The 27080-nt window shown below is 36.7% G+C and overlaps 1 protein-coding gene and 1 long non-coding RNA gene across 4 annotated transcripts in view; both read right to left on the minus strand.

Annotated features, from left to right (window-relative positions):
- The window catches only part of PDE3B (phosphodiesterase 3B), a 164430-nt gene that overhangs the window by 47552 nt on the left and 89798 nt on the right, over positions 1-27080 (minus strand). For all 3 annotated transcript variants that reach the window (XM_081545044.1, XM_081545043.1, XM_081545042.1), the window contains exons 2-4: positions 15608-15658; positions 5746-5994; positions 2863-3005 (exon numbers count right to left, since the gene is read on the minus strand). In XM_081545044.1, the coding sequence (XP_081401170.1) occupies positions 2863-3005; positions 5746-5994; positions 15608-15658 (443 nt within the window). The remainder of the gene's footprint in view (positions 1-2862; positions 3006-5745; positions 5995-15607; positions 15659-27080) is intronic.
- On the minus strand, positions 21535-26970 carry LOC145527324 (uncharacterized). Its single transcript, XR_014069665.1, has 2 exons — positions 25342-26970; positions 21535-23806 (listed from the first exon to the last, which is right to left on the minus strand). It is a non-coding gene; the product is annotated as an uncharacterized LOC145527324 (long non-coding RNA).

Below are 27080 nucleotides of genomic sequence, written 5' to 3' on the forward strand. Positions count from 1 at the left end.
GCTTAATTTCCAAAGGGGGTGAAACAAAAAAAGTTTTATGAGAAAACTTCAAGGAAGTGTCTTCTTTAAGGAAGAATCTAACACAACTTACGTGCCTGTTATTTTCATGCCGAGAGCTCTCCAAACCATTTTTCTACTCCTCTTTGCGAGACTGCTCATCTATCTCTGTTTAATTTTTCTAAGTAAGGGTGTAGCTTTGTCATGAGGGATTAACAGAATTTCAAATCTCAGGCTAGGAATTGGGGCACTATTCTACAGACGCTGATAAAGGTTCAAAAACTTAATGATTAGAAAAAACAATATAATCAAAATTTTGTTTAAGGACAATTTCTCGTGGAAGGTAGAAGATGGATTGGGTAGTGAAGAATATTAGAAATGGCAAGGATAATTCAACAGCCCACATAAGCAATAATGAAAGCATGAAATAATGTAGGCAAAGTGATAAAGGAAAAAGGGAACAGAGAGGTAAAGAGCTTTGGAGATTAGACGTGATAGCTGTTATCTGTAGAGTAAGGTAACAGGATGTAAAGACAACACCAAGGTTTTCTAGGTAAATCAGTTTTGTAAGCAACCACAAAACGAGAGGATTACAGCCAGCACCATGCCAGGAAATGAGGACAGAATAATAGTAACAAAGGGAAAAGCAGCTGGAAAGATGAGAAATTAGGTTTCAGACATAGTTTCAGGGAGCAAAAGGTTCAATATTTACATCATGTTGAAATCATGGCCAGGGTCATTTAAAATCATAGAGAAGCTTATGATCAGAATCTAGAGCTGCGTTCATAACAAAACTAGGAAATATGCTCTCCATTCTGGAGTACTCTAATAAATTCGAAACGAATGCCTCATGAGTTCAGTCACAAGCCTGTTAGTTCTGTGCTTCTAAAACCTGAAGGTTCCCAAAGAAAATGTCACCATACATTAAAGATCTACAGCTATGCTATCTAATATGGTTGCCATTTAGGTCTGTATGATAGCTGAGTATGGCTCTTTGTATTTTAACTAATTAAAGTCAAATCAACTTTAAGTTCCAGTCATTATAGACACAATTCAAGTGATCAATAGACACATGTTCCTAGCAACAACCAAACTGGACGCACAGCTATAAAACATTCCCATCATCACAGACATTTCTCCTGGACAGCACCGATCCAGAGACTTGAATTTCAAAAGGAAGAGGATTGTAAATGCTTCACATATTCCTCTACCCTATGTTCAAAGTGCACTTAGAAATTCATTACATAGCAGCTCCAGCTTCTGCACACTAGAAAAATTCCTTCTAATCTCGCCTCTTTAAAGGAGATGTTTCATAATACCACCAATTACTTTATCCTTTAAAGTTCTAAATCTTTTATGAGGCATAATAATTTTGTTCTAATGAATATTAAGTAAATATATTGAATCTGCCTGCATTTACCTTTAATTCTGAGATATGTTCATATAAAAATTAGTTGTACTTGGACCATGTTTCTATTTTATTATCAATCATGTGGAGGCAGTAGGATAAAAATAACCTTAACTCAATGTTTCAGACATTTCTTTAATTTTAAAAGCGTTGCTGTTACGTCAGTGTGATGGAAAGATGAAAAACAGAATCATTTTCATCATACTTTCTTAAACTCAAAAATATTCTCAAGATGATGTCTCCCAGGGTTAAGAAATACCTGTCGTATTTTCAGTTCCTAACGTCATTTATTTCGTCATATCCTGCTTCCGGTATAAAAAAAAACAAACCAAACAACAGCAACAAAAACCATTATCATGTTTAAGCTCTGGGCAAGCTTTGGACCAAAGCTCATTTTCCTGTAATGTTCTCTTCACACTTGAATCCATTCTTGTTTTATATATCATTTCACTCAGTTTTTCTTTTACAAAAATGGAGTTTCATTTAGTTGAGCGTATGGTAGAAGATTCAAATTAATAAATCACAGAATAATCTGGAAAATTACAATTATCTGATCATATTTCATATATAAAATGTTAATACAAAGTCGAACAGAAATAGCTCTGATCCAACACTGCCACCTACTGTTTGAAATGTGTAACTACACAGATCAAGTTATTCAAGACCAACAACATGCTCGGTCCTAACAGAGTGGTTTAACAGGAAATTTACATTGATTCCAATTTTATTAACTATGTTTATATAATTGACTACATAGAAGCCTATAACTTACACAGGAGATAAATATCTGTCCTGGCCATTAAAAGGCAAAGTACTGAATCCTTTGTTTTCAGAGTAAATGGACATGCCTACATTCAGAAGATCTCGGGTCCTGCCATCTCCCAGCCTCACCTGGCTGAGTTACCGATGCACTTCCTTTGCAGGATATGCACTGCTTAGTTCCAGGTAAATCCTCAACAGGATATAGAATGTACTAGTAGTTTTAGTTCCCCAGTAGGAACAGGGCTTGAAAGTGTCCTGCTACCTATACCTCATGTCTGAGGCAGCATCTGGGGTGAACCTTGGGGGTGCTCCTGCTTTCACAAGTCAGAAACTATTGGCCAACATGAAAATTCAGCAGTGGACTGATGACCGCCCCTAATACGGCCACCTCTAACGTGGCCTTCCCAATCTCACATCCAAAATTGATTCTCGTTTTCTTACCCTGCTGCCCTGGTTCATGTTCTTAGGGCTCCAGCATGCTTTTTAGCCAACTCGCCTATTTCGGGTGGAGACAGCAGATTACCTTCTTTTTAAGGATCAGTTTCTCTACCAGGCCACGTTACAAACCATCCTGTCCTATACCTAAAACTCTTTCAGGGTTCCTTTAGGCTTTCAGAATTATTTCACACTTCATTCACTGAAACAAAGTGGCTGTAAGAGATTCAGGCTTCTTGAAAACGCTCTGGAGATTTTACCTTAAAATGCCAAATTCCTGGTGAGGCCGTTTGCCATTATTGCGTTCCCACCTTGGAGAAGTCTGGTCGATAGGTGGCAGACCTGAGGTTCCCGAGCTCCTCCTCAGATGTGAGGTTGGTAAACTATTCCTACTGTTTGGCCCCTGTTGAATAATTTAACAGTGGTTAAAATTGTTACCCTTTAACATGCTGTAAATGTGATGCTAAAGATGGCACATGAAAATATCAGTACAAAGTACAACTAATCCTTGAACAACTTGGGAGTTAGGGGCACCAATATCCTTCATGCAGTTGAATATCCAGGTGTCATTTACAGCGGGCCCTCCCTACGTGTTCTTCTTCCATATCTGAGATTCTACGTCCATGGATTCCACCAACCACAGATGGTGTAGAACTGTAGTATTTACTACTGAAAAAGATACTGCACATAAGCGGGCCCACACAGTTCAAACCCATGTCATTCAAGGATCAACTGTTCATTTTCAGCATGTATAGGAGAAGCAGAACAAATATGTTTTACTCCAAACATCACATTCTATACTGCTCTTTTATTTACCTTCCTCCTATTTAAAAATTGGTTTCTGAATTACCGACAGTTTAACCAAAATTTTTTTCTTTTGTACATCTTGTTCCTAGTTTTATGAGAAATAAGCAACTGACAATTCTAAAAGTAGATTTACCCTGAAAAAATGACTTATAGAGGCCAAGCTTAGGATCGGGGATGAGCCCTATTTCCTAAAGCTTTTATATTTTAAGTACAATGCTAATGTACATAGAGGCTAAACTGCAGAGTTCTGAGTTTCTGAATTAATGACTGCATTAAATTCAGATCACCTTTCACATTAAGAATATTTATCCTAATTTTTGAAAATATTCTCAGTTAATCCAAATGTTAACCCAGAATATTCCATTTTTGACCACTCTCAATAGGTGTTTGAGTGAAACTGACATAAAACAGTTTCTGCTTATGAATTTCCCCTATGAGAAGACATGAAACCATCTCAGAGATAAATATGTCTCATATTTAAGTTTTCCCAAGGAAGTTGATTTTATAAAGATTCGATGTTAGTTACATTTACATTGAAAAAGCTGTTTATGTAACATCCTTTCTGACTATAATTTAGGTCCATATAATCTTTCTTAGTTCTTATCATGCATATAAGACATTTACTTTAAATGATTTCTTCTAAGTCCCTTTTCTTTACTTTTTTATAAATGCTTTTGTTCTTTTAAGTAACACCAAGCTTTTTATATTCTTTTCCAAAGCAGAGATAAATTAGATATGAAATTTAAGTCAGAAGTTAAAAGAACACAAAGAAAAGAAATAAGGGTTACTTCCTGGTTCTTCTATGACTTATTCCTTTCAGTAAATTGGAGTACTCAAATAAAGCCTGATTACCTAGAATGTTCAGGAAATGAGGCAATTAGGCATCCTGTTTAAAATGTTTCTAAAATGTACCAGTACACTTTTCTACACAGTAAAATAGTAACAAACAGAATACTGATATCAATGTGATTTTTTAAAATTTCTTTGCCTGGCTACATGGCTTGCAGGATCTCAGTTCTCCAACCAGGGACTGAACCCAGGCCACAGTAGTGAAAGCCTGGAATTCTAACCAGGAGGCTGCCAGTAAACTCCCTCAGTGCGATTTTTATGACTTAACAGTTTTAAGAATTATTACTTTTTAAAATTACTATTTGAAACCTCAAATGCCAATGGAAAATATAAAGGAAGAGCAACATACCAAATGAAAACCATTAATAACTCAAAATGTATTATTTTATTGATGAATTTATTGTTATCCCTATTTGATGCTGTGATTAAGCTCTTTCTCACGGGTAGAGTGCTTTAAAAAATGTGTGTAACTACCATTGGGTTTTGTGTAATGCAGCTGCTATTCTATACACTTTAAAAATATAAGCATCACAACTACTTATGATCCAGATTTGTGATCATTAATTACCAAAATTTTGCCCTAATCAGGCTTACTTAATTTTTCAACGTTTCTATACAACAATGCTGAGAATTAACAAAATGAATTGATGATCACAGTCTCCAAAAACTATATTTAACTTTTTCTAAACTCTGTATACACTATTACAATGAAAACTAACTGATTTGAATTTCATCTTCTCTTAGTTTCTTTAACCAGTAGGACAAAGTAGTTAAAATAATCTCTAAAATATTTCTATTTTTAAAGTTTTATGATATTAACTACAGGTAAAGGTATCAATTTGACTATTGATAGTCAAATAAAAGAATTAAAAGCACTCTGAACAGGCATAATGTATACCTATTTAATTATTTTCTAAAGGAAATCATATTTTGAGTCAATGATACTTAAAGAGAAATCAATCCCATATCTACCGATGGAAAAATCAATGTCTATTGGGCTACAGTAATCTCCAGTGGGTAGGTAGAGCGAGTTCCAAAAAATGTGAAAATCAGTTTAAAATAATGCTATGGAATTTCATAAGATGACTGTTATAATGATCATTTTTTATTGGTCCAAAAAGAATTCCTGGTTTCCAAAGAATAAAATAGATTAATGACACAATTTGACTACTAGTTTGCTGTACAGCCTGAAAATAAATTTTCCTTCTGTTCTCTGCTTCTTAAAGATAATAAAAAATTGTTGTTACTGATGAAGTTATAACTGCTAATTACAGTAATATTGTTCAGAATGAAAACTGAATACTTGCTTCATACTGAACTATTTTAAATTATAACTACCTCTGAAGTCCCAAGCAACTCAATGTACTATAAAGGAACCAAGACCTTTAAAAAGAAATTCTATTTTATCTAAGATTTAAAGGAGCAGTTTTAATTCGAAAACATTATTAAACATGATAAATAGGGCTGGCTGATTACTGTATTTTGACCTTGTGAAGTTTTCGATCTCCTTTCTCAGCGGGGTCCTCTATCTCAGAGCAGGGATAAAATCCAGGAAATGGTGTGAGGGGATTAATCTTTGGCCTACGGGAGCCTGAGAAAGCACCCATCAAGCTACTGATACTGCGTAGGGAAGCAATGACTTGCGGCGGAAGGGTGGGGTCAACCAGAAGATCTGACACCATATTGCGAGCCTCATTTAGCACTGAAAGATCAACTCCACTTCCACCTCCAGAAATCTAGAGAGAAAAAAAAAGACATAAAATTACATATTTGTTAGACACAAAATTTAAAAAAAACTTAACTTTAAATCAAAGTCCATCTAACAATAGCTTAAGTAACTGAATCTTATTAAATATTAATTTTCACTTATTTGGACATAGCTTAAAATGATATAAACGGTATGATTCTAACCTTAAAATTTTGATGCTGAAGTATATAACAGATATTGTGAACTTTAATTTTTTTTCTACATTATTCATTAGCATATCTCGTGTGGTATCAGAGTACAAAGGAAATAGTGATAAACTGAACTGGTTAATATGGAAGGAATAAAATGAGGCTGGGTCCTGAAGAATAGACAGAAAATACATTTTTTTAAATTAAAAATAAATGTTTCATTGACAAATGCATATGATAACAACATATGAAAACAAATACATATGTATTATGTTCAATTCAATTACCCACAGAAATCAGTGCACTGGTGATCAGAACAGTGAATTAAATGTTACTTTCGTTGTTTTATTGTACGTTGAATTTACGTTTGGGTGTGTTTATAGTTTATAGTTTATAACTATTCAAAGTATCTGTTGAGTTCACTGTTAAGTATCCTCATCACATTTTTAAATTGAGAAGTGTTATGAAAGTTAGACCAATAATTAGCTTAATAATGTATTTGCTCTTTGAGGAAATCTCTTTTTTCTTCTTAAGTATTATTTTGTATTAGTTTTTATTTTAAAACATTCCCCATTATTGGGCCATAGCTCAGCTATTTTAAGCCTATAAGCGAACACCTCTCTTGATATCACTAGATAATTAAGCATATTTCTGATAGGTAGCTTCCCATAACTTGAACTACTGAAGCAAAGTAAATGAACATGTTAAAATCACTATAAAACTACCCTTACATATGTTGGTCAAACCTATATTTCTACAAATTGTATATAACGGTATCTGTTTTCCCACACTCAACTAAGAAATCTGTTGTCATTTGACTTGGGTGTTCCTTTATAGGCAGTGTGTCATTTCTCTCTGGCTGCTTTCAATCTATTTTCTTTGCTTTTAATTTTCAAAAGTTTAAGTAACATATCTTAGAGAAGATCTGTTTTGGGGGTGGGGGGGAACACTGATACTATTTGAGATTCACTCAGCTTTTAAAATATATATATATATATATTTTAACCAGGTCCTCATTTCAGTATGCAGTATCTTTGGTTGCGGCATGCAAACTCTTAGTTATGGCGTGTCAGACCTGCTTCTCTGACCAGGGATTGAACCTAGGCTCCCTGCACTGGAAGTGCAGTGTCTTAGCCACTGGACCATCAAGGAAGTCCCTGCTCAGCTTCTTGAATTTGCAGAATGACATCTTTTTCAAAATTTGGGAAGTTTTCAGCCATTATTTCTTCAGATATTTTTTTCAAACTCACTCTTTCTCCTTCTCAGACACTGATGATTATGAATGCTGGATCTTTTGTTATTGTCCTCCAGGTCCTTAAGATTCTGTTCATTTTGCTTTAATTTCCACTATTGCATTTTGTAGCTCTATAATCTTCCTCCCCCTTTTTTGGTAACTTCTTTATTTTTCTTTTTTGCTGAGATTTTCTATTTCATTTACTTGTTTCAAATGATTTGTAATTGCTTGTTAAGACATTTTTATGATGGCCACTTTAAAATTCCTAGTCAGTTTCAAATCTGATTCATCTTGGTGTTAATAAATATTGATTGTCTTTTCTCACTCAAGTTGTGAGTTTCCTGGTTCTTGGTATGACAGGTGGTTTTCAAAATTCCTGTCAACATTTTGGTAACTGTGCTAGAAGACTCTGGGTCCTATTTAAATCTTTTATAGTAGGAGGTGATCTTTCTGTTTAGATTTAGTACTGTGTCCTACACTGCTTTTTTAGGCTGTAGTTCTAATGAAATTTAATTTGCAGGGCATTCACAGTGGTATTTTTAGTCTGCTTGATTTCCTTCTGGTTCCACCAGGGCTGGTGCCTAGGGGTAAGAGTTGCAATGTGGGAGACCTGGGTTTGATTTGATCCCTGGGTTGGGAAGATCCCCTGAAGAAGGGCATGCCTACCCACTTCAGTATTCTGGCCTGGTTAACTCCATGGAGAGAGGAGCCTGGCGAGCTACAGTCTATGGGGTCACAAAGAGTCAGACATGACAGAGGAACTCCCCAGGTTGGGCTATCTGCTGCAAAGTCAGGGAAGGGAGTCTCCAGGACACAGGACAAACAGCACTTTCTGGGCCAGGCACCTGTGTTGTGGAGACCTGGCCACCCCCTGCCTTGCTGGGGAAGGAGAGTCTCATGCTTAGTAGAGAATGAGCATACTTACCTGGCCACTTAATATGAATGGAGTTCTGGATCAATTTGCCCTTGGTGTTGTTGGCAAGACTCATTCAGTTTTGAAGAAAGGAAGAGCCTACCAGCATCACAGTCTGTGGCCAGGCTGGAAGTCTACATTACCTTTCTCTGTTGGGTGACGGTTGTAAGATACCCTATCACAGATGTGTGGGTGTATGTGGGTGTGTGTGTGTGTATGTATGTACAGGTGTGTGTGGGAGTGTGTGTGTGTGTGTATGTATGTATTTTATATATATATATGTTATATATTTTAAAAAGAAAAGAGCAGCACAAAATAAGGTTGGAGAAGCATGTTAGAACCAATATTTGAGAACATCAGATTCCAGGATAAGGAATATGGACAATGGAAAGTCACAGATTTTGAGCAGGTCAAAGAGAAATAAAGCAAGAAAAAGAAAGAAGAAGTGATGGAGGGCACTGAAAAGAATGCACTACTTATGATAAGACCTGACAAATGTGTGAGACAAGAGTATTCCAGGCACACAGACTAGCATGTGCAAAGATGCGGAGGCAGAAGCCTGTCTGGCTAGTTTGAGGAGTAACAAGGAGACCAACGTAGCAGGGACAGAGTAAATAAAAAAGAAAGCGTAGATGAAGGCAGAGAACTAAAAGGGAGTAAAGGAAGGGACCTTATTGGGTAGCGTCTTTCAAGTCCGTAATTAGGACTTTAGTTTTTATTTTTGGTGAGATCGCAGCATAGTGACCAACAGACTGACATCACCTGATTTATTTCAAATCTAACTGAATATTCAAAGTATTTGCTATAATTTTAAAAGTTTAACTTAAATTCTTATTTCCCATCGGGTTATATTTGGCAAACTCTTGTTTTTGTACACAGAGTCAAGAATATATTCTACATTTTACCAGTTATTGTGGGAGTGGAGGAGGGGGAGTAGCGGGTAGCTGTGTGTCCCTGCAAATGCTGAAATATTTGCGGTATGGCCCTCCCTTTATAGGAAAAAACTTGTTAACTCCTAACTTACACTATAATTTCAGAGATGCTTAGTATTTATTATTATTTAAATTAATATATTAGCTTATATTTTTGTGCTACTATGTACCAGGCATATATTATTATTTTAATCACCCCTCTGGAGGAACTGGTATTATTCAAAATTTATAGATGAGGAAATACATTCACAGTGACTTAAGAGGCTTGCCTAATTTTTCAGCTGGGAGGGACTAGTTTGTATCAGACCAACTCTACTGCCTAGATAAACTGATCAGAAAAGCCAAAATACACCAGAAGTGTATCCACTTCAGGGCATCAGAACACAGTCTAGTAGCCAGGGCTTGAAACACCAGGAACCTAGAGTTAAGAGAAAAGACTGAAGTGAACTGAACCCACTATTATGTGCTACTTTCTTCTTTCAAGGAATTTGCTGCTGATTCATAACTGACACAGGGCAGAGAAGATGAGAAGCAGAGCATTTAAGAGGCTAGGAAACAGCACAGAGCTTTCCATACTCTCATGGGGCTGGGAGACCAAATATGGAATTTAGGGTCATAAAGACAGAGAGCTTTAAATGCCAAGCAAGATCCCAGAGAGAAGGGGAGAACAAAGATGCAAACTTGAATTTGGAGCTGCCTTCCCCCTGGAGATAATTGCCAATTTGTAAGCAGAGGCCAAAAGACAGAGAAACCAAACAGAAATCCTCAAAAAGATTTCTATTTTGAAAGTAAAACAAAGCTATCAGCAGTCTCAATGCTGGAGGGAACAAAACCAAAGAGTTCTGAGAAGAACACCATGAACCAAAGAACCAAGAAAAGACAGAAAGCCTGAATAGTCCTAAAACTTTAAGAAACTTAATAATTTAAAACTTGTCCATAAGAAAAGCTCCAAACTGAGACAGCTTCACCAAAGTATTCTTCCAAAGGAAGAAATGAAACCCATCTTACCAGACTCTTCTAGATAACAGAAAAAAAGTGGGGGGAATTTACCACCTTATTTTATGAGGCCAGTATAACCTTTATGCCAAAAACATGATAAAAACAATAATTATAAGGCCAACTCGCATGTAAGCATGAATTCAAAATATTAATAAATAAAATCCAGTGATATATATTTTTAAAAAGAAAATAGTTCTTGATCAAATTTGCTTTATCCTGGGAATCCAGGGATGGTTCAACACAGGCCCATAATTAATTTACCACATTAATGGAAAAAAATGGGGGAAAATTCAGGGATCATCTCAATAGACACAGAAAAAGCATCTGATAGAATTCTAGACCCATTTCTGAGTTAGAAGAAAAATGTTTTTAGTGAACTGGGATTAGAATAGAACTTCCTGAATCTGATAAAGGGTGCCTATACTAAACACTGGTGGTGAGCATGTTGAATATTTTCTCCCTGAGGTCATGAACAGGACAAGGCTATCTACTAGCACCACTTCTATTCAACACTGCATTAGAGATCCTAAACCACACAGTTATGCAAGAAAAATCTCCTAGGATTGGAAATAATAAGTCTGTCTTTATTTATTGATGACATTATTATATCCCTAAAGGCTCTAAAAGGATCCTCAGACAAGCTACTAGAATTAATAAGTAAATTAAGCAAGGACACTGGATACATGGGTCAATATATAAAAATCAATTAAACTCCCATGGGGCAGCACAGACTGTTAAAAACATAGAATTTCTAAAAATTGCTACCTTTTACATTTTTCAACTTTAAATATCTAAGAACAAATCTAACAAAATAGATGCATGACACCTGGACTGAAAACATTATTAAGATAAAAGATGACTCAGGTAAGTGAAGGAATATACCATTTTCATGTATTGAAAACCTCAGTATTATAAAGATGTAAATTCTCCTCACAGTGATCTATAGAGTCAATAATCTCAATTGAAATCCTGGGATTTTTTTTGTATATGAAAATTTTCAAGTTTATTAGAGAGTAGCCAAGATGGTTTTGAGAAATAACAAAGCTAGAGAACTTACACTATTATAAAGTTACACTAATTAAAATAACAAGTCTGGTACCAGTGTTTCAGGAGAGACAAATTGACAAACAGAATAGAAAGTCCTGAAACAAATCTATATTTGGTCACTTAAAAGACAAAGGTGATAATACAGTGCAAGGAAAGAAGATATATTTTTTTTCAACAACTGGAAGTGGATCAACCATGTGGGAAAAAAATGTCTTGATACATAAACCACAATACAGAAATATCAATTCTAGATGTATTACAGATGTCTTTCTGATGGAAAGAAAGACAATAAAACTGCTAGGAGTAACAGAAGAGGGTAGACACAGCCCAGGGAGTAGACAAGGTGTTCTTAAGTAGGACACACACAAAAAACACCAGATAAAAAGGAAATGATAAGTTGACATAAAAGTAAATGACTGATGAATAGAGTGTTTTCAATAAGACACCATGTTAAGCCACAGACAGGGAGAAGATTTCTTAAGGAGTATTCATGTCCAAAATACATAAAGAAGTCCTACTGATCACTAAGTAAAAGGTGGATAATTGCTGGGGAAAATATTGGGAAAAGATCTTCACCAGAGGATATCTGAGTAGCAAATTAACATGAAAAAAGATTCTCAACTTGATAAGCCATCAATGAAATGCAAATATTAAAACTACAATAAGATACTCTTCAACAGCTACCAGAATGATTTAAAACAGACACTACCAAGTGCTGACAAAGATGTGGATCAACTGGAAACATCTATATACTGCTGATGGCTGAGTAAAAGTGATACAATCTCTTTGGAAAATTATCTGGTGCTTCCTACTAAAACTGAACATATATGCATACCCTATGACCCAGCAATGTACTCTAATATCCAACAAAAGACATCAAGAATATTCCAGCAGCATAACTTGAAATGGACCAAAAACTGAAAAATAAATGTCAGTCTACTATAGACTGGATGAATTGATTGTATATTCATTCAATAAAACATTAACTAGAATAAGAATGGGTGAATTACTACTACACATAATAACAAATTAATCTTACAGATAAATTTTGAAAGAAGTAAAATAGAAAACACATATGAGTGATTCCATTTACTTACAATTCAGAAAAAGACTAGTTGTGATGACAGAAATCAGTATTGAAATAACACCTTGGAGAAGCTGATGACTAGGCAGGGAGCAGAGGGGGCTTTTGGGGTGATGAATTCATCTGAAAAATGGTCACATGTATATATTCACTCTGAGAAAATTCATCAAGTTGTACAGTTGTGACTTGTGCAATTTTATACATGAGTGTTACACTTCAAATTTTTTCTTTTTTTGGCCATGCTGCGTGACCTCCCGTATCTTTCATTCCTCGACCAAGGATCAAATTCAAGACCATGGCAGTAAAAGCACCAAGTCCTAACACCAGACTGGCAGGGAATCCTCTACATTTCAAATTTTTCTTTAAAGGATTATTAGAAAGGAAAAGATGGGTAGAAGAAATAAAAGTCTGTGGAACTACAAGCCCATGCTTGAACTTACTGCTTACTTATCTTTAGATTTTACCAATAATTTAGATACTCTTTTCCTGGAGAAGGAAATGGCAACCCACTCCAGTATTCTTGCCTGGAAAATTCCATGGACAGAGGAGCCTGGTGGGGTCCATGGGGTCGCAAAGAGTCACCCACGACTGAGTGACTCAGCACACAGATACTCCTAATTGGAAACTGAGAATCTTGGTGGACATGACTGATGCAAAGGCCACTATTTACGTCAAGGAACCCCAGTCCCTTTTACTTAACAGGTAGATGTGGCCTTCCTCACTTCACCTGACTGTAACAGTTACATCAGAGAATATGGACTATTGTGGTTATACCATTAATTGTTTAAAAATAAGACTCAACCATTCAAAGGGGTGTTCATTTTTCAAAATTTTATGTTGGAACAACTAACATTAAATAAATAGATGTGATAAATAGAGTTAATGTTTCTGTACACACGTATGACAAGGATTTGATATTTATTAATGTTAATCATGATGGTGTGATCACTCACCTAGAGCCAGACATCCTGGAATGTGAAGTCAAGTGGGCCTTAGAAAGCATCACTATGAACAAAGCTAGTGGAGGTGATGGAATTCCAGTTGAGCTATTTCAAATCCTGAAAGATGATGCTGTGAAAGTGCTGCACTCAATATGCCAGCAAATTTGGAAAACTCAGCAGTGGCCACAGGACTGGAAAAGGTCAGTTTTCATTCCAATCTAAAGAAAATCAATGCCAAAGAATGCTCAAACTACTGCACAATTGCATTCATCTCACACACTAGTAAAGTAATGCTCAAAATTCTCCAAGCCAGGCTTCAGCAATACATGAACCGTGAACTTCCGGATGTTTAAGCCGGTTTGAGAAAAGGCAGAGGAACCAGAGATCAAATTGCCAACATATGCTGGATCATCAAAAGAGCAAGAGAGTTCCAGAAAAACATCTATTTCTGCTTTATTGACTATGCCAAAGCCTTTGACTGTGTGGATCACAATAAACTGTGGAAAATTCTGAAAGAGATGGGAACACCAGACCACCTGACCTGTCTCTTGAGAAACCTGTATGCAGTCAGGAAGCAACAGTTAGAACTGGACATGGAAGAACAGACTGGTTCCAAATAGGAAAAGGAGTACGCCCTCCTTATTTAACTTATATGCAGAGTACATCATGTGAAACGCTGGGCTGGAAGAAGCACAAGCTGGAATCAAGATTGCCGGGAGAAATATCAATAACCTGATATGCAGATGACACCACCCTTATGGAAGAAAGTGAAGAAGAACTAAAAAGCCTCTTGATGAAAGTGAAAGAGGAGAGTGAAAAAGTTGGCTTAAAGTTCAACATTCAGAAAACTAAGATCATGGCATCTGGTCCCATCACTTCATGGGAAATGGATGGGGAAACAGTGGAAACAGTGTCAGACTATTTTTTTGGGCTCCAAAATCACTGCAGATGGTGATTGCAGCCATGAAATTAAAAGACACTTACTCCTTGGAAGGAAAGTTATGACCAACCTAGATAGCATATTAAAAAGCAGAGACATTACTTTGTCAACAAAGGTCCGTCTAGTCAAGGCTATGGTTTTTCCAGTAGTCATGTACGGATGTGAGAGTTGGACTGTGAAGAAAGCTGAGCACCGAAGAATGGATGATTTTGAACTGTGGTGCTGGAGAAGATTCTTGAGAGTCCCTTGGACTGCACGGAGATCCAACCAGTCCATCCTAAAGGAGATCAGTCCTGGGTGTTCATTGGAAGGACTGATGTTGAAGCTGAAACTCCAATACTTTGGCCATCTCATGCAATGAGTTGACTCATTGGAAAAGACCCTGATGCTGGGAAGGATTAGGGCCAGGAGGAGAAGGGGACGACAGAGGATGAGATGGCTGGATGGCATCACTGACTTGATGGACATGAGTTTGGGTAGACTCCGGGAGTTGGTGATGGACAGGGAGGCCTGGCGTGCTGCGGTTTATGGGGTCGCAAAGAGTCAGACACGACTGAGCGACTGAACTGACTGAACTGAATGTTTATCTGTTAGTATAAAAAACATCAGGTTTCAAAATAGCATATGGAATATAATATTACCAGTTTTGCACTAAAATTATATAAACTATACATTTCAGTACACTGGAAAACTAGGAAAAGATCTATAAAGATATATATCAAAAGTTAACAAAGTTATTCCTTGATGTTTGATTTTCCTTTATTCTCCTACTCGTCTATTTTCAGTTTCAATGATACCAACATAAAGTGATGAAAAATCTTTAAAAAGTCCATTTTGTATGACCCCATATGTGTATATCTATCTCTATATATACATTTCATAAATAAAACTAATTTCTAGGAGTATGGATAGGGATTTTCTTTGGAGACATACGTAATGACTAGAATGGTACACAAGTGAGGCTTGTAGGATGCTGGTAATGTTCTGTTTCTTGTTATGGGTACTAGTTAACAATGGAAGTTTAATCTGTGAAAATTCATTCATCTGTGCAATTTTCTGTACACTGACCAAAAATCTCTAAGTGAAGTGAATTGGGGGAAAAAAGCCTAATCATTAATATTGATAAGCCCAGATTGCACCAGCAACATTTAAAAAATAACTATATACGTTTGGTTGCTGACCATTTTCTTTTCCCTTGTAATTAAAATTTATTTTTTAAAAATCTACCTAAATGAAGTTTTGGTTATTTTAATTCAGCTAAAGAAAAACCTTATGGCATAGAAATCTTCTGAATGTAACTTTAATTTATATGTCAAAAATTTGATTACAGATATTAATGATTAGTGATATCACTTATATTTACCTGATAGTGAGGTTTATACCACTGCTTTAAGTCCCAATCCCAAAGAATCATCTGAAAGAAAAAATAAATAAAATAATTCATTTAGTTACAAAATGGAGCATCTTCAATTACAGATACAAAAACAGCTGAAATTTTGGGAGAGAAATTGCAGAGGTGAGAGTAGAAATGACCTCTAGATGAAATATTTCATTAATTACACAATCTGTGATTGAAAAAGCAGAAGAGTCAGAATAAAGTCATTCAACTAAGCTATATCAACCTTTAAAATATCTATTACCACAGAAACAAAAATATAAATCCAAAATCACATCCATTTACTAAAATACAAGAAAAATGAGAAATCACCGCTCTCTCCCCTTCCCACCCTCTCCAAAGGCTCATAATTTGTCATTTTAAACCAGTGTCAGTAGGTGGTGCTATTTCCTTAGTAACAAGGCTCTGTTGTCAAAAGCACCTTTAAAAAGCTTGCCTGCGGTTTACATAAAGCATAAAAGAGTGGATTTATAAAAAGTTACACACAACCTTTTTGATTCACAGATTTAATTAGTTTCCCTGTTTCTCTTCTTTATAGATTATCAATGATAACTTCTTAGTACTAGTTAGTAAGTACTTAGTACTCAGTACTTAGTTTTTTCCTGCCTGTCTCTTCCTAGCAGGCTGTGGGGCTACTTTCCCATCTAACAGTCACTGCTCAAGGAGAAAAAATTAGCTCAAATTTGGCAAGCTATAGCTGCTAACTATGATTAATCCTAATTTCTTTTAAATTTACTTAAATTGATAAATAAGTTTCTTCCTTTTGCCTAAATAACTGATATAATGACAATTGTCTACATAGCTTTAAACCCTAACTGAACATAAGCCTAGTTAATTTGTAATACAATCACATAATTTCTATGTACTGAAATATTTGTTTCTAGTCATAAGGCTCCTGATGCAAAAGATCTTAAAATGTTATCTATTCAATCATTGGTCCAATATTTCATTTAGGAGTTGACAGAATTTTTTCGTAAAGGTACAAATACTTGAGGCTTTGCAAGTCACATAAGGTCTCCATGGCATATTCTTTGCTTTTTGTTTTACAATCCTTTAAAATGCAAAACAAAACAAATATTCTTAGCTCGGTGGCCACACAAAAAAGGTTGTTAGCAGGATTTGGTTAGTGGGCTACAGCTTGGCGACCCCTTTTAAAAATCATCATTTGTCATTATCACCATCTCCTTGTCAACATCCTTGCAGAAGGTCATCTCTTGCCAGTGAAGAGAAACATTTCTTCCCAAAGAAAACCCAGACATACTACAACTGCTTACAAAATTCATGGACTAGTACCTGCAAAATGGCTATGGTACAGCAACATGAAAAGAATTGAATATGTATTAGCAGACTCATCAAATTTACACAGTATTTTATATAGCCCTAAGTGTGGTCCTCATATAATTGCTTCAGGCTGTGATTTAACCAGCATATAAAGACATTAATTAATGCAGTTTAAAATACTAATAACTTCCTAAGAACATCTCACATTAAGATTAAAGTAACCTAAAATCCCTAAGTTGCTTTTATACTTGATACAAAAAGTAGTGAAAGTGTTAGTTGCTTAGTCGTGTCTGACTCTTAACGACCCCATGGACTGTAGCCTGCCAGGCTCCTCCATCCATGGAATTCTCCAGGCAAAAATACTGGAGTGGGTTGCCATTCCCTTCTCCAGGGCATCTTCCTGACCCAGAGATTAAACCTGGGTCTGTTGCATTGCAGGCAGATTCTTTACCGTCTGATCCACCAGGGAATACATGTTCCATTTGCATGCTATTGTTACACAACTGGCTTTTTAGTCCCAAGTACAACACCTTACTTCAGTCCTGATTTTAGCCTGTCCAAATTTCTTTGGAGAGTGGAATGTTGACTAGCCTATTTACCATTCTTCCCGTCATCATGACATTTGTAAATCTGATGTTTCCTTAAGTTCACTAAAAAAAGAGTACAGAGTGGACAGAAATGAAGACAGAACCACCGGATGGGTCACTAAAGATTACCTACGATATTTGCGTCTGAATATGCAAACTTGCCTAACACGCTACTGTCCAATCCGTACTCCCACATTTCTTCTACAAGGGTACCATCAAATGGTGACATTCCTGTGCCTCATTTCTCATCATCAGTCTGAGTAGAATTTGATTTCTTGCTAACTCCAGCATACTTTCATCATGAGGGTTTCTTAACATCCCTTGCTTCCCACCTGCTACTCTGGCTTTGAATATACTTTTGAGCAGTAGCTCAGTCTTATTTGCAGTCAATTTCTCTGTGGTGAAAAATACATTTGCCAAAAAGCAGCAGGTCTTAGTCTGAAATCCCCTGCATATTAGGAACTGAAATAGATACAGTGAAAGCCACAAATTGCTGGTAGACTGACTTCTGTGTAAATTGGACAAGTAGAATATTAGTGATTTTGAGAAAACAAAATTTCTGTGTAAGTAGTAGAAGATATATGATCCAGGAATCCTACAGCTGCAGCGAGACACATCTTAGAGCAGTTACTCAATGTGTGGTCCACAATAAGAAAGTACAGAAATGAAGAATAAATGTTTAGAGATGTTTATACCAATTTGATATAAAATTTGATATTTCATGTCATTTGAATATTATTGCTTTTATCTGTTGAATTTGCATTCTTGGCATTGTGTTACACCTTATGTCACCAATCAAAAAAATAAATGGCTCAAAATTGGTTTCCTAAAGCTCAAGGTACTAACAAAAACAGTAACATAAATAACTCCGAATAAATGCTAAGCCTAAATCAAGAACAATACTCTAATGCAAACTCACTACAAATCTGTGGGTGTGATAATACCACATAAAACCATAAAAGCAAAAATATTACTAAATCATACAACAGTCACCATCTAAGAACTGGATTTTTTTCTTTAGACTGCATGTTATCTACTTTGAAACTTTTATGACAGTCATGCAAAATGTGAACCCTTTTTGGTAAACCAGTAGAACTTTTCCAGAACAATCACATAAAGCTTTCTTATATGAAATTGAAGATTTCTGTTTCTAAAATAGAAGTGACATAAACTAGAGGCACCATTCAGATTCTGTGCTCCCCAAAGGAACAGCATATAAAGATAAACTATTGCCAAGAGATGTGTAAAATTAGCCACACAGATGATAAACTTTATGCCGGAGGAGAGAACAGACCAAACAATCTCCAAAACGTATTTACTATGCAACACCTTGGGACATCACAGAACTGAAAAGGCATGTAAGGTAAAAGAGTAATTACTGTCATATTTGTACATAGGAGATACTTTAGGGGCTCTCCTGGTGGCTCAGATGGTAACAGAGTCTGCCTATGGTACAGGAGACCTGGGTTCAATCTCTGGGTCAGGAAGATCCTTGGAGAAGGGAATGACAATCCATTCCGGTATTCTTGCCTGGAGAATCCCATGGACAGAGGAGCCTGGTGGGCTACAGTCCACGGGGTTGCAAAGAGTAAATGCACACACGGGATGAATCTAGACCAGTTCTTGGTTTATGTGCAATACACACAACAGAAGATGGGGGTCAACTTTTTTATGCTTATCACTGAAAAACCCACACTACAAAATAGGATTTTTTTCCTATTTAATCATTATTTTGTGAACTATGATAGAGACTTGAAAATGTGCTGGAATTAGTTCTGAATCAGTTATTGCACAGCAAGGAAGAGCCTAGCTAAACAATGAGAATATCTCTTAACTGCAGTCTATCACTGCTTTATTCACAGAAAACGGCTGGTGGTTAAAACACACACGCTGGGCATGATTCAGTGGTAAAGAAATAGTGTAAGAGTAAATGCATTCAATGTTTGGCCACAGAAAGTACATCTTTCTTTTCGGTGTGCCGTGGGAAAATGGAGTGCAAATAAAAACTATAAATAGCAGATAAAGTATTTTTTCCAATAAAATGCAAAGAGCTTCTATTTCTCAAGTTTTTAAGTATGACAATGCCCATTAACTTAGCAACGAGACAGCTCAAACGTAATCTCTAGTGAGAAATCTCTTTACGATTACAGGGTCCATGTTGAATTTCAGTATTCAGAATCAACAGTCAAAAAAACTACTTGCTGCATTCCACTGTAAATTACAATTTTGCTTGAATTTTTTTCAGTTTAAGAGAGTAGAGAAAAGAATATGATTGGATATACAGATTGTGTTATATAGGCTGTGAATCTACAACACACAACCTATTTACTCATCAGTGAGCTAAAACAAATATCTTTATATTGCAAACAATGTTTACTAACTTTGTTTTTAAAAACTGAGTCATTTTAATACATTTATTTAATCCTGGTAGGTAACTGCCACACATATTGAATACACAGTGGATGGTGCATACATAGATATTAAAAGTTTAAGAAACATTGGTAGAAGCATTTATTCCTCCAAAATAACACATAGTTCTTTTAAAATTTTACTTCCAAGTAGCCAGTATATGCTCTATATAAACTGTTCCGAAGTCAGCAAAACCTAAACTTCACTCTCAATACCAAAGGAAATCCTATAATATAAGGATAAATAATTAAAATATTACTAAACTTTGAATCAAGTAAAAAAAGAGTTTTAGTGACTATGGTATGTTCTCAAAACATGGTTCTGTTATACGATAAGACGTCGTTTCATGAAAGGATGAATTTTAGTTGCTGTTTTTAGGAGCTTCCAGTACTCCATTTGTCTCTTTCCATCTAAATTCAAATATTACACAGTATCAGAAATTAGTACATATTTTCACACACTGTAGACATCTGTCCAAATATAATTTTAAAAACAGCCTTTTCTCATAATTTAAGTAACATATGAGGTGCCTATTATTAAAAAAATTCTTTTAGTTGATTTGATAAAGTAAACCCAAAACTGTGCTTTTATAAATTCAGCTTTTCTTTGTGGTTAAAAAGTTGAATCCTGATAAAAGTTTCTGTTTGAATATGTTTGTAAGTCCAACATGAGTTACAGAGCTCTATGAAACCACCAACACCACAGTGAAACATCAGCAGCGCAACCAGGAGATGTTATCAGGTTCAATTACGTCAATGAGGTTTTATTTCATTGTTCCCTAATGTAGCCAAGAAGAAAAACATATATGTGTCCTCAAGTTAAGCTTACAGAACTGTGATATTTCTGTGAAATTTGAAAGATTAGCTATTATGTGACAGCTGTGAATTAACTGTTAAAACATACTTTATTTTCAGCATTTTTTACTTGAGCTTCCTGTATAAATCTGGGTTAATTTATCAAATTTCAGTACTTTCAACTTTTTCTGTGCCTTTCAACTTTAGGCCCATTTAACTATGTTTAATGAACATAAACCAAAATCATAAAATAAATGGATACCCTAAAAAGCTAAACTAAAACTGTACTTTCTAATAGTCTAAAGTGCAAAGACAGTAACCTTGACCCCTGCATGACAAATCAAAGCCCCAGTCAGAAAACCTGAGAATAAGGGCAAAAAAGAAAAGGGTGTGCGTTTCTCTGTGTGTGTGTGTCTCTGTGTGTGGTGGGGTGGAAACCTGAGAATAAGGGCCCAAAAAAAGGGGTGTGTGTGTGTGTCTGTGTGTGTATGGGGGGGGTGGAGACTAGTATTACTTGGAAACTAGTCTCATTTACCATTCTTACCAATCAATCAAAACATATGATTACAGCTGTGGTGATTTAGACTGCAAGCTATGCACCAGCACCGTTAGATGCCTAATACACAAAGGCTTCTTTAATCTTTACCAGAATTCTTTGTGGTAAGCCTAGTTCCCCATTTTACAAATGACACAACAGAGACGAAAAAGGTGAAGTAACCTGCCCAGAGTCACATGACTAGTAAGTGGCTGAGATAGAAATTAAATTCAGATTTGTCTCATTCCAAAGCTTTTTAAGGGTTCTTAAACATTCGGCTAAACCATCTTATTTTTTTTTCACTTTGTATCGGGGTATAGCTGATTAACAATATTGTGATCATCTCAGGTGAACAACGAAGGAAGTCAGCCATACATACACATGTATTGTGCTACACCATCTTACCTTATCAGCAATACTATGTGCTAGCAACATGCAGGTACTTGACAGCCATGGAGAATCGCAACAATTTTGCCAGTAACCCCACTTATATAGGCAGAAGTTAAGGCTCAGTGATTATACTAATTATTCTCTATTTGCCTCTCAGGTCCCTTCTTTGTCCTCTCCATGATGGAGAGGCTGACCCCTACACTCTGCATCTCCCAAGCTCCCATGCAGCTGACTACCACTTAGGTTGGGAGATGAAAGCAGGAAACTGGAGTTTGGGAGAAGAGAGATGGTTGTTTCTTCTCTGCTGCCTCCATGATTACCGCTCTTAATCAGTCGGTCTTCCCTTCACAACTTCAGCTGTGACTCTGAAAACACTACTTCCATTCTTGTTCTATCAGCCTCGGGTGAGGTAACAGCTTTCTATAGTTACTAGGTCTCTAGTTGCTTAACCATCCCTTAATCATACTCTTAACGCTTGTTCTTTCTCTTAAGGTTTATTTGAACCACCTTGGAGTGAATTTCATTAATATTTCTTGCAACCCTAAATACAGGGACATTGTGAACCAAGTTCTATCAGGTGTCAGCTAGCAAATCACAGAGCTAGAATCTGAATTCATATTTATCGCCCTTCAAATTTTATTCTCTTTCTACTACTATGCTGAAAGGATAATTATTTAAGCTTTTAATGAGATTTCTTTCCAAAAATAATAAATAAAAATCATCAAATCATCAAATTACCCTCCAATACCTGATCCCGTATTTCCTGCATTTCATTCTGTTACTACAGTTGAACTTGCTGAGCTCTAGTCAATGATTCACTTTTCCATAAGTGGTCTAGATCCAATCTGCTGGTGCCTGCATCTCGCTTCAGAAGTGTCCGACTCTTTGCGACCCCGTGGACTGTAGCCCACCAGGCTCCTCCCTCCATGGGATTCTTCAGGCAAGAATACTGGAGTGGGCTGTCATGCCCTCCTCCATGGGTTTGATCCCAAGATCCAATCCAGGTGTCCACCTGAGAATGCTTCACAAGCAGCTCTCTCCCTCGCGCTTCCATCATCATTTTTTTCTCTCTACTAAGTCATTTCCATTATTCCCATTAGACTGTAAACATGCCGCAATTCCTCACCTCTCTCACACACAAACTTTCTCATGATCTTATACTCAGCCTCTATCCCGTTTCTTTGCTCCCATTTATAGCAGAGTTCCTCAAGGGTAATGTTTACTTTTTGTTTCCAATTATTCTCCTATAATTCTCTCTTAGCTATACTAGGTGGTCCTTGAACATGCCAGGCAACTCCAACAAAGATTTTTTTTCTAAAGCTGTACTGATAATTCAGAATGTATAAGATAGCACTTAAAACGTACATATAAGTTTGGGCTTTTTTCTCAAGAGTTCCAAACTAAAAACAACAATACTTAAAGGGAGGGTAGAAATATAGGTTGAGTGGGAAAAATATGAAGTACTAGAGTCACAGAATGTTTGAAAAAGAGCTTTAATCTTTAAAAGTACCAACTAAAACATTTATAGCCTATTTATCTTATGAGACTTTTGTTTTTATCATTTGATGTTCTTAAATTGAAATTAAAACACCTACTTTATTTTTAACCTTTCAGAATCATTTTAGAACAGTTTAACACACCATGGTCTCATTAGTTGTGCTAAGGGAATTCAAGCACAGAGAGTCATTTTCTAAATATATGAAATAGGGTCTATCTTATCAGTATTCTTAATCTCTTATCCACTCCAGATGTTTTCAAGTTTTTACCTACCTGCTTCTCTTCTAGACCCGTGTCCTTCTACATATATAACTTGGTACATACCTCAACTGGTTTTTCTACCCTATCATTATGCAGAATTTTATCTCCATCTCAGACATGGTCTCTACATTCCTACCAAGAGATACATATTCTGAGGAGAATGTACCAGAAATAACTGGGGGGAAAAAAAGGAATTACAAACCTATAGCTTCAGTTTTCCTCCTAATGTGAGCAGTGTTTTCAAGTTACTGTATAATTTTCAGTGGGGCTTCCCAGGTGGCTCAGTGGTAAAAATTCCACTTGCCAATGCAGGAGACGTGGGTTCAATCCATGGTCTAGGAAGATCCCCTGGAGAAGAAAGTGGCAACCCATTCCAGTATTCGTGCCTGGGAAATCCCATAAACAGAAGAGCCTGGTGGGCTACAGTCCATGCGGTCACAAAGAGTCAGATACAACTTAGTTGCTGAACAACAACAAAAATAATTTCTCAGTATAGTTTGAGCGAAAGATTAAATTAATAATAGCTAATATTTAAAAGACCTCACTAAAACATGTGAACAATTCAGGATCACATGGTGGTGGTGGTTTAGTCGCTAAGTCACGTCAGACGCATGCAATCCTGTGGACTGTAGCCCGCCAGGCTCCTCTGTCCATGGGTTTCTCCAGGCAAGAATACTGGAGTGGGGTGCCATTTCCTTCTCCATCAGGATCACATGAGGAATGTCTTAATAAATATTTTTATGAACAAGAGCAAAAGAGAAATAAACGTTCCACACCTCAATCAATAGGAATATGCTACAAACTTGACTCTGATTTGGAAAGAAAATCAGGAAATCACAATGGCCATCTGGGGATTTGAGGTGGATCTGAGATCAACCTAAAATCTAAAGACATGTTCATTTGTACATACAGTAACTCAGGTAGATTGATGCCAGAGCCCAGGCTCTCAAGCACTTAACTGTATTGCTTCTCAGCTACTAAGCAGGCTGTATTGCTCCCCTCCTCCCTGCCCCCACATCAACTCTATACTGCTCACACAGCTGAAAGATCCACAAACTGCACAGACATTCAAGTAAAACAAAGGAACTAGCTAGTCCTAGGCAGGCATACCCCTTGCCTAACAAAGCATATATAACAGTTTTTTTTTCTCTGATTGCCCACTATAATTTATCTGAGAACAGATATAGTTTAAACTTAAGAATGATGAACCAACCAGACACCAGTCTTACTGGTAAAATAATCATATATAAAATATATATATATGGAGGGAAAATAAAATAACATGCAAATTCTCTGCTGGAAGTCCCTGTGTTTAGGAATTCTCCTTGGCTCTCCTGATATTTAGGACTCTCTAATATGTTTACGCAGACACATGAGCTTTGTATTCCCAAACAACACAATGGAGAATCCCAATGGTATTTCACCATGAGCAGAGAGTATATTTTGCCAATAATGTGTAATCTCTGCCCCAAGAGGAGTACTTGAAGAGGGTTAGAATACTGCGGTAGGAAAAAATCTAGAAAGTCCCTCTAAGGGCTTGGCTCCAGGCTTTGATACCCTCTTGCAATCTGCCCACTCCACCCTGTCTTTGATCATTAGAACTATCAGTGCCCAGAACTATGGGCCCAGAAACCATTCATATTACGGAAATTTCCCATCTTCAAACGTGTCCAGCCCATTTGGAGAGAGGGTGGAAATCACTGTAGGTAATAGCTAAATATTGTTTGGGTGATGCATTTGACGGAGAAGGCAATGGCACCCCACTCCAGTACTCTTGCCTGGAAAATCCCATGGACAGAGGAGCCTGGTAGGCTGCAGTCCATGGGGTTGCTAAGAGTCGGACACGACTGAGTGACTTCACTTTCACTTTTCACTTTCATGCATTGGAGAAGGAAATGGCAACCCACTCCAGTATTCTTGCCTCGAGAATCCCAGGGACGGAGGAACCTGGTGGGCTGCCGTCTGTGGGGTCGCACAGAGTCGGACACGACTGAAGCGACTTAGCAGCAGCAGCAATGCATTTGAAAGAGAACAAATGGTGACTTTTAATCAGTCTCAAGTCTTTTAGTGTCCTCAAATTCCTGTCTCATTGCAACTAAAAGTAAAACCTAGCTGAAGCGGGGAGGCAACCTCAAGTCTGGCAAACCATAGGCAACAAAAGAGGCTCTGAAAACCTTGTGTTTACTACATTAGGTACTCTGTTGGGAGCTTTATATATACAGGTATGAGATCACTTTTTATAAATAATTAAAGTAACTTGTTGAGTGAATAAATGACTCATTTTTTAGTTCCTCTTTCCTCTTCCCCATAACAATTCAATTCGATCTAGATGTTTCTGATTTTTTGCCATAACTGTATTTTCACATTTTTATCATATCAGGCCTTGATCACTTTCAACAGCTTCCAATCAATTTTATCTACTTTATACAGTAAAATCAACCTCCACTACCTCCTGGAGTTTGCTCAAATTCATGTACATTGAGTTAGTGATTCTATCTCATTCTCTGCCACCCCTTCTCCTTTTATAATTCTACCAACTCTTCTTTCCAACCAAATTCACATATTATTATCTCCCGAAACCCATGGGGGAAAATCTAACAACAAAAATCTGCTTACCACTTTCTACATCTGAGTTAAACCTTCTCATTTTCCTTGGTTCCTATTCTCTACTTCCTATTTCTTAATCTCAGTTAATGTAGCTGACCACTTAAAAAGAAATACTTAAAGGCTACAATGGAGGAATTCTTTCATAAAGTTTTTTGAAAGTAGCAACTGGAAGTTCCTTTAGAAAGCAACAATCATGACTTAGATTATTCAATATGAACTACCACATTGCCAATATAATAAAGATTCAGGACCACAAAGAACTCTTATTCTATCAAATGGCTACATCTCCAAAACATAAAGAACATTTTATACAAAAAGGACTATATAGGAAAGTAGACAGGTATATGTAAGGATATTTTCTGGGCTTCCCTGCTGGTCCAGTGGTTAAGAATTTGCTTTGCAATGTGAAGGATGCAAAGGACACAGGTTTGATCCCTGGTCTGTGAAGATCCCACATGCTGCAGAGCAACAGTCCGTGCGCCACAACTACTGAGCCAGCACTGCAACTACTGAAGCCAGCATGCCTAGAGCCTGTGCTCTGCAACAAGAGAAGCCTCTGCAATGAGAAGCCCACACACACTGCAACCAAGACCCACCACAGCCAAAAAAATAAAAATAAATGAACCTATTTTTTTAAAGTGTTTTCTTACCACTTGTTTATATAACTTGTCATGGGTAAAATTTTAAGTAACAGAGATACATTTACTAGGCCTTTTTCTGCTTTTTATTTTTTCTTTTTGGAACTGGGGCTTCCCTGGTGGCTCAGATGGTAAAAGAGTCTGCCTGCAATGCAGAAGATCTGGGTTGGATTCCTGGGTTGGGAAGATACCCTGGAGGAGGGAATGGCTGCTCACTCCATTATTTGCCTGGAGAATTCCATGGACAAAGGAGCCTGGTGGGTTACAGTCCATGGGGTCACAAAGAGTCAGAAACGATTGAGAAACTAACATTTTCACTTTTTCTTTCACCACTTGTTCATATAACTTCTCGTGGGTAAAATTTTAAGTAACAGAGATACATTTACTATGCCCTTTCCTGCCTTTTTTTTTTTTTTAAAAGAACTGATTATTAAATTTAGG

This window comes from Giraffa tippelskirchi, chromosome 11 (assembly GCF_054371585.1).
Source record: "Giraffa tippelskirchi isolate mGirTip1 chromosome 11, T2T-mGirTip1v1.2.pri, whole genome shotgun sequence".
Lineage (NCBI taxonomy): Eukaryota > Metazoa > Chordata > Mammalia > Artiodactyla > Giraffidae > Giraffa > Giraffa tippelskirchi.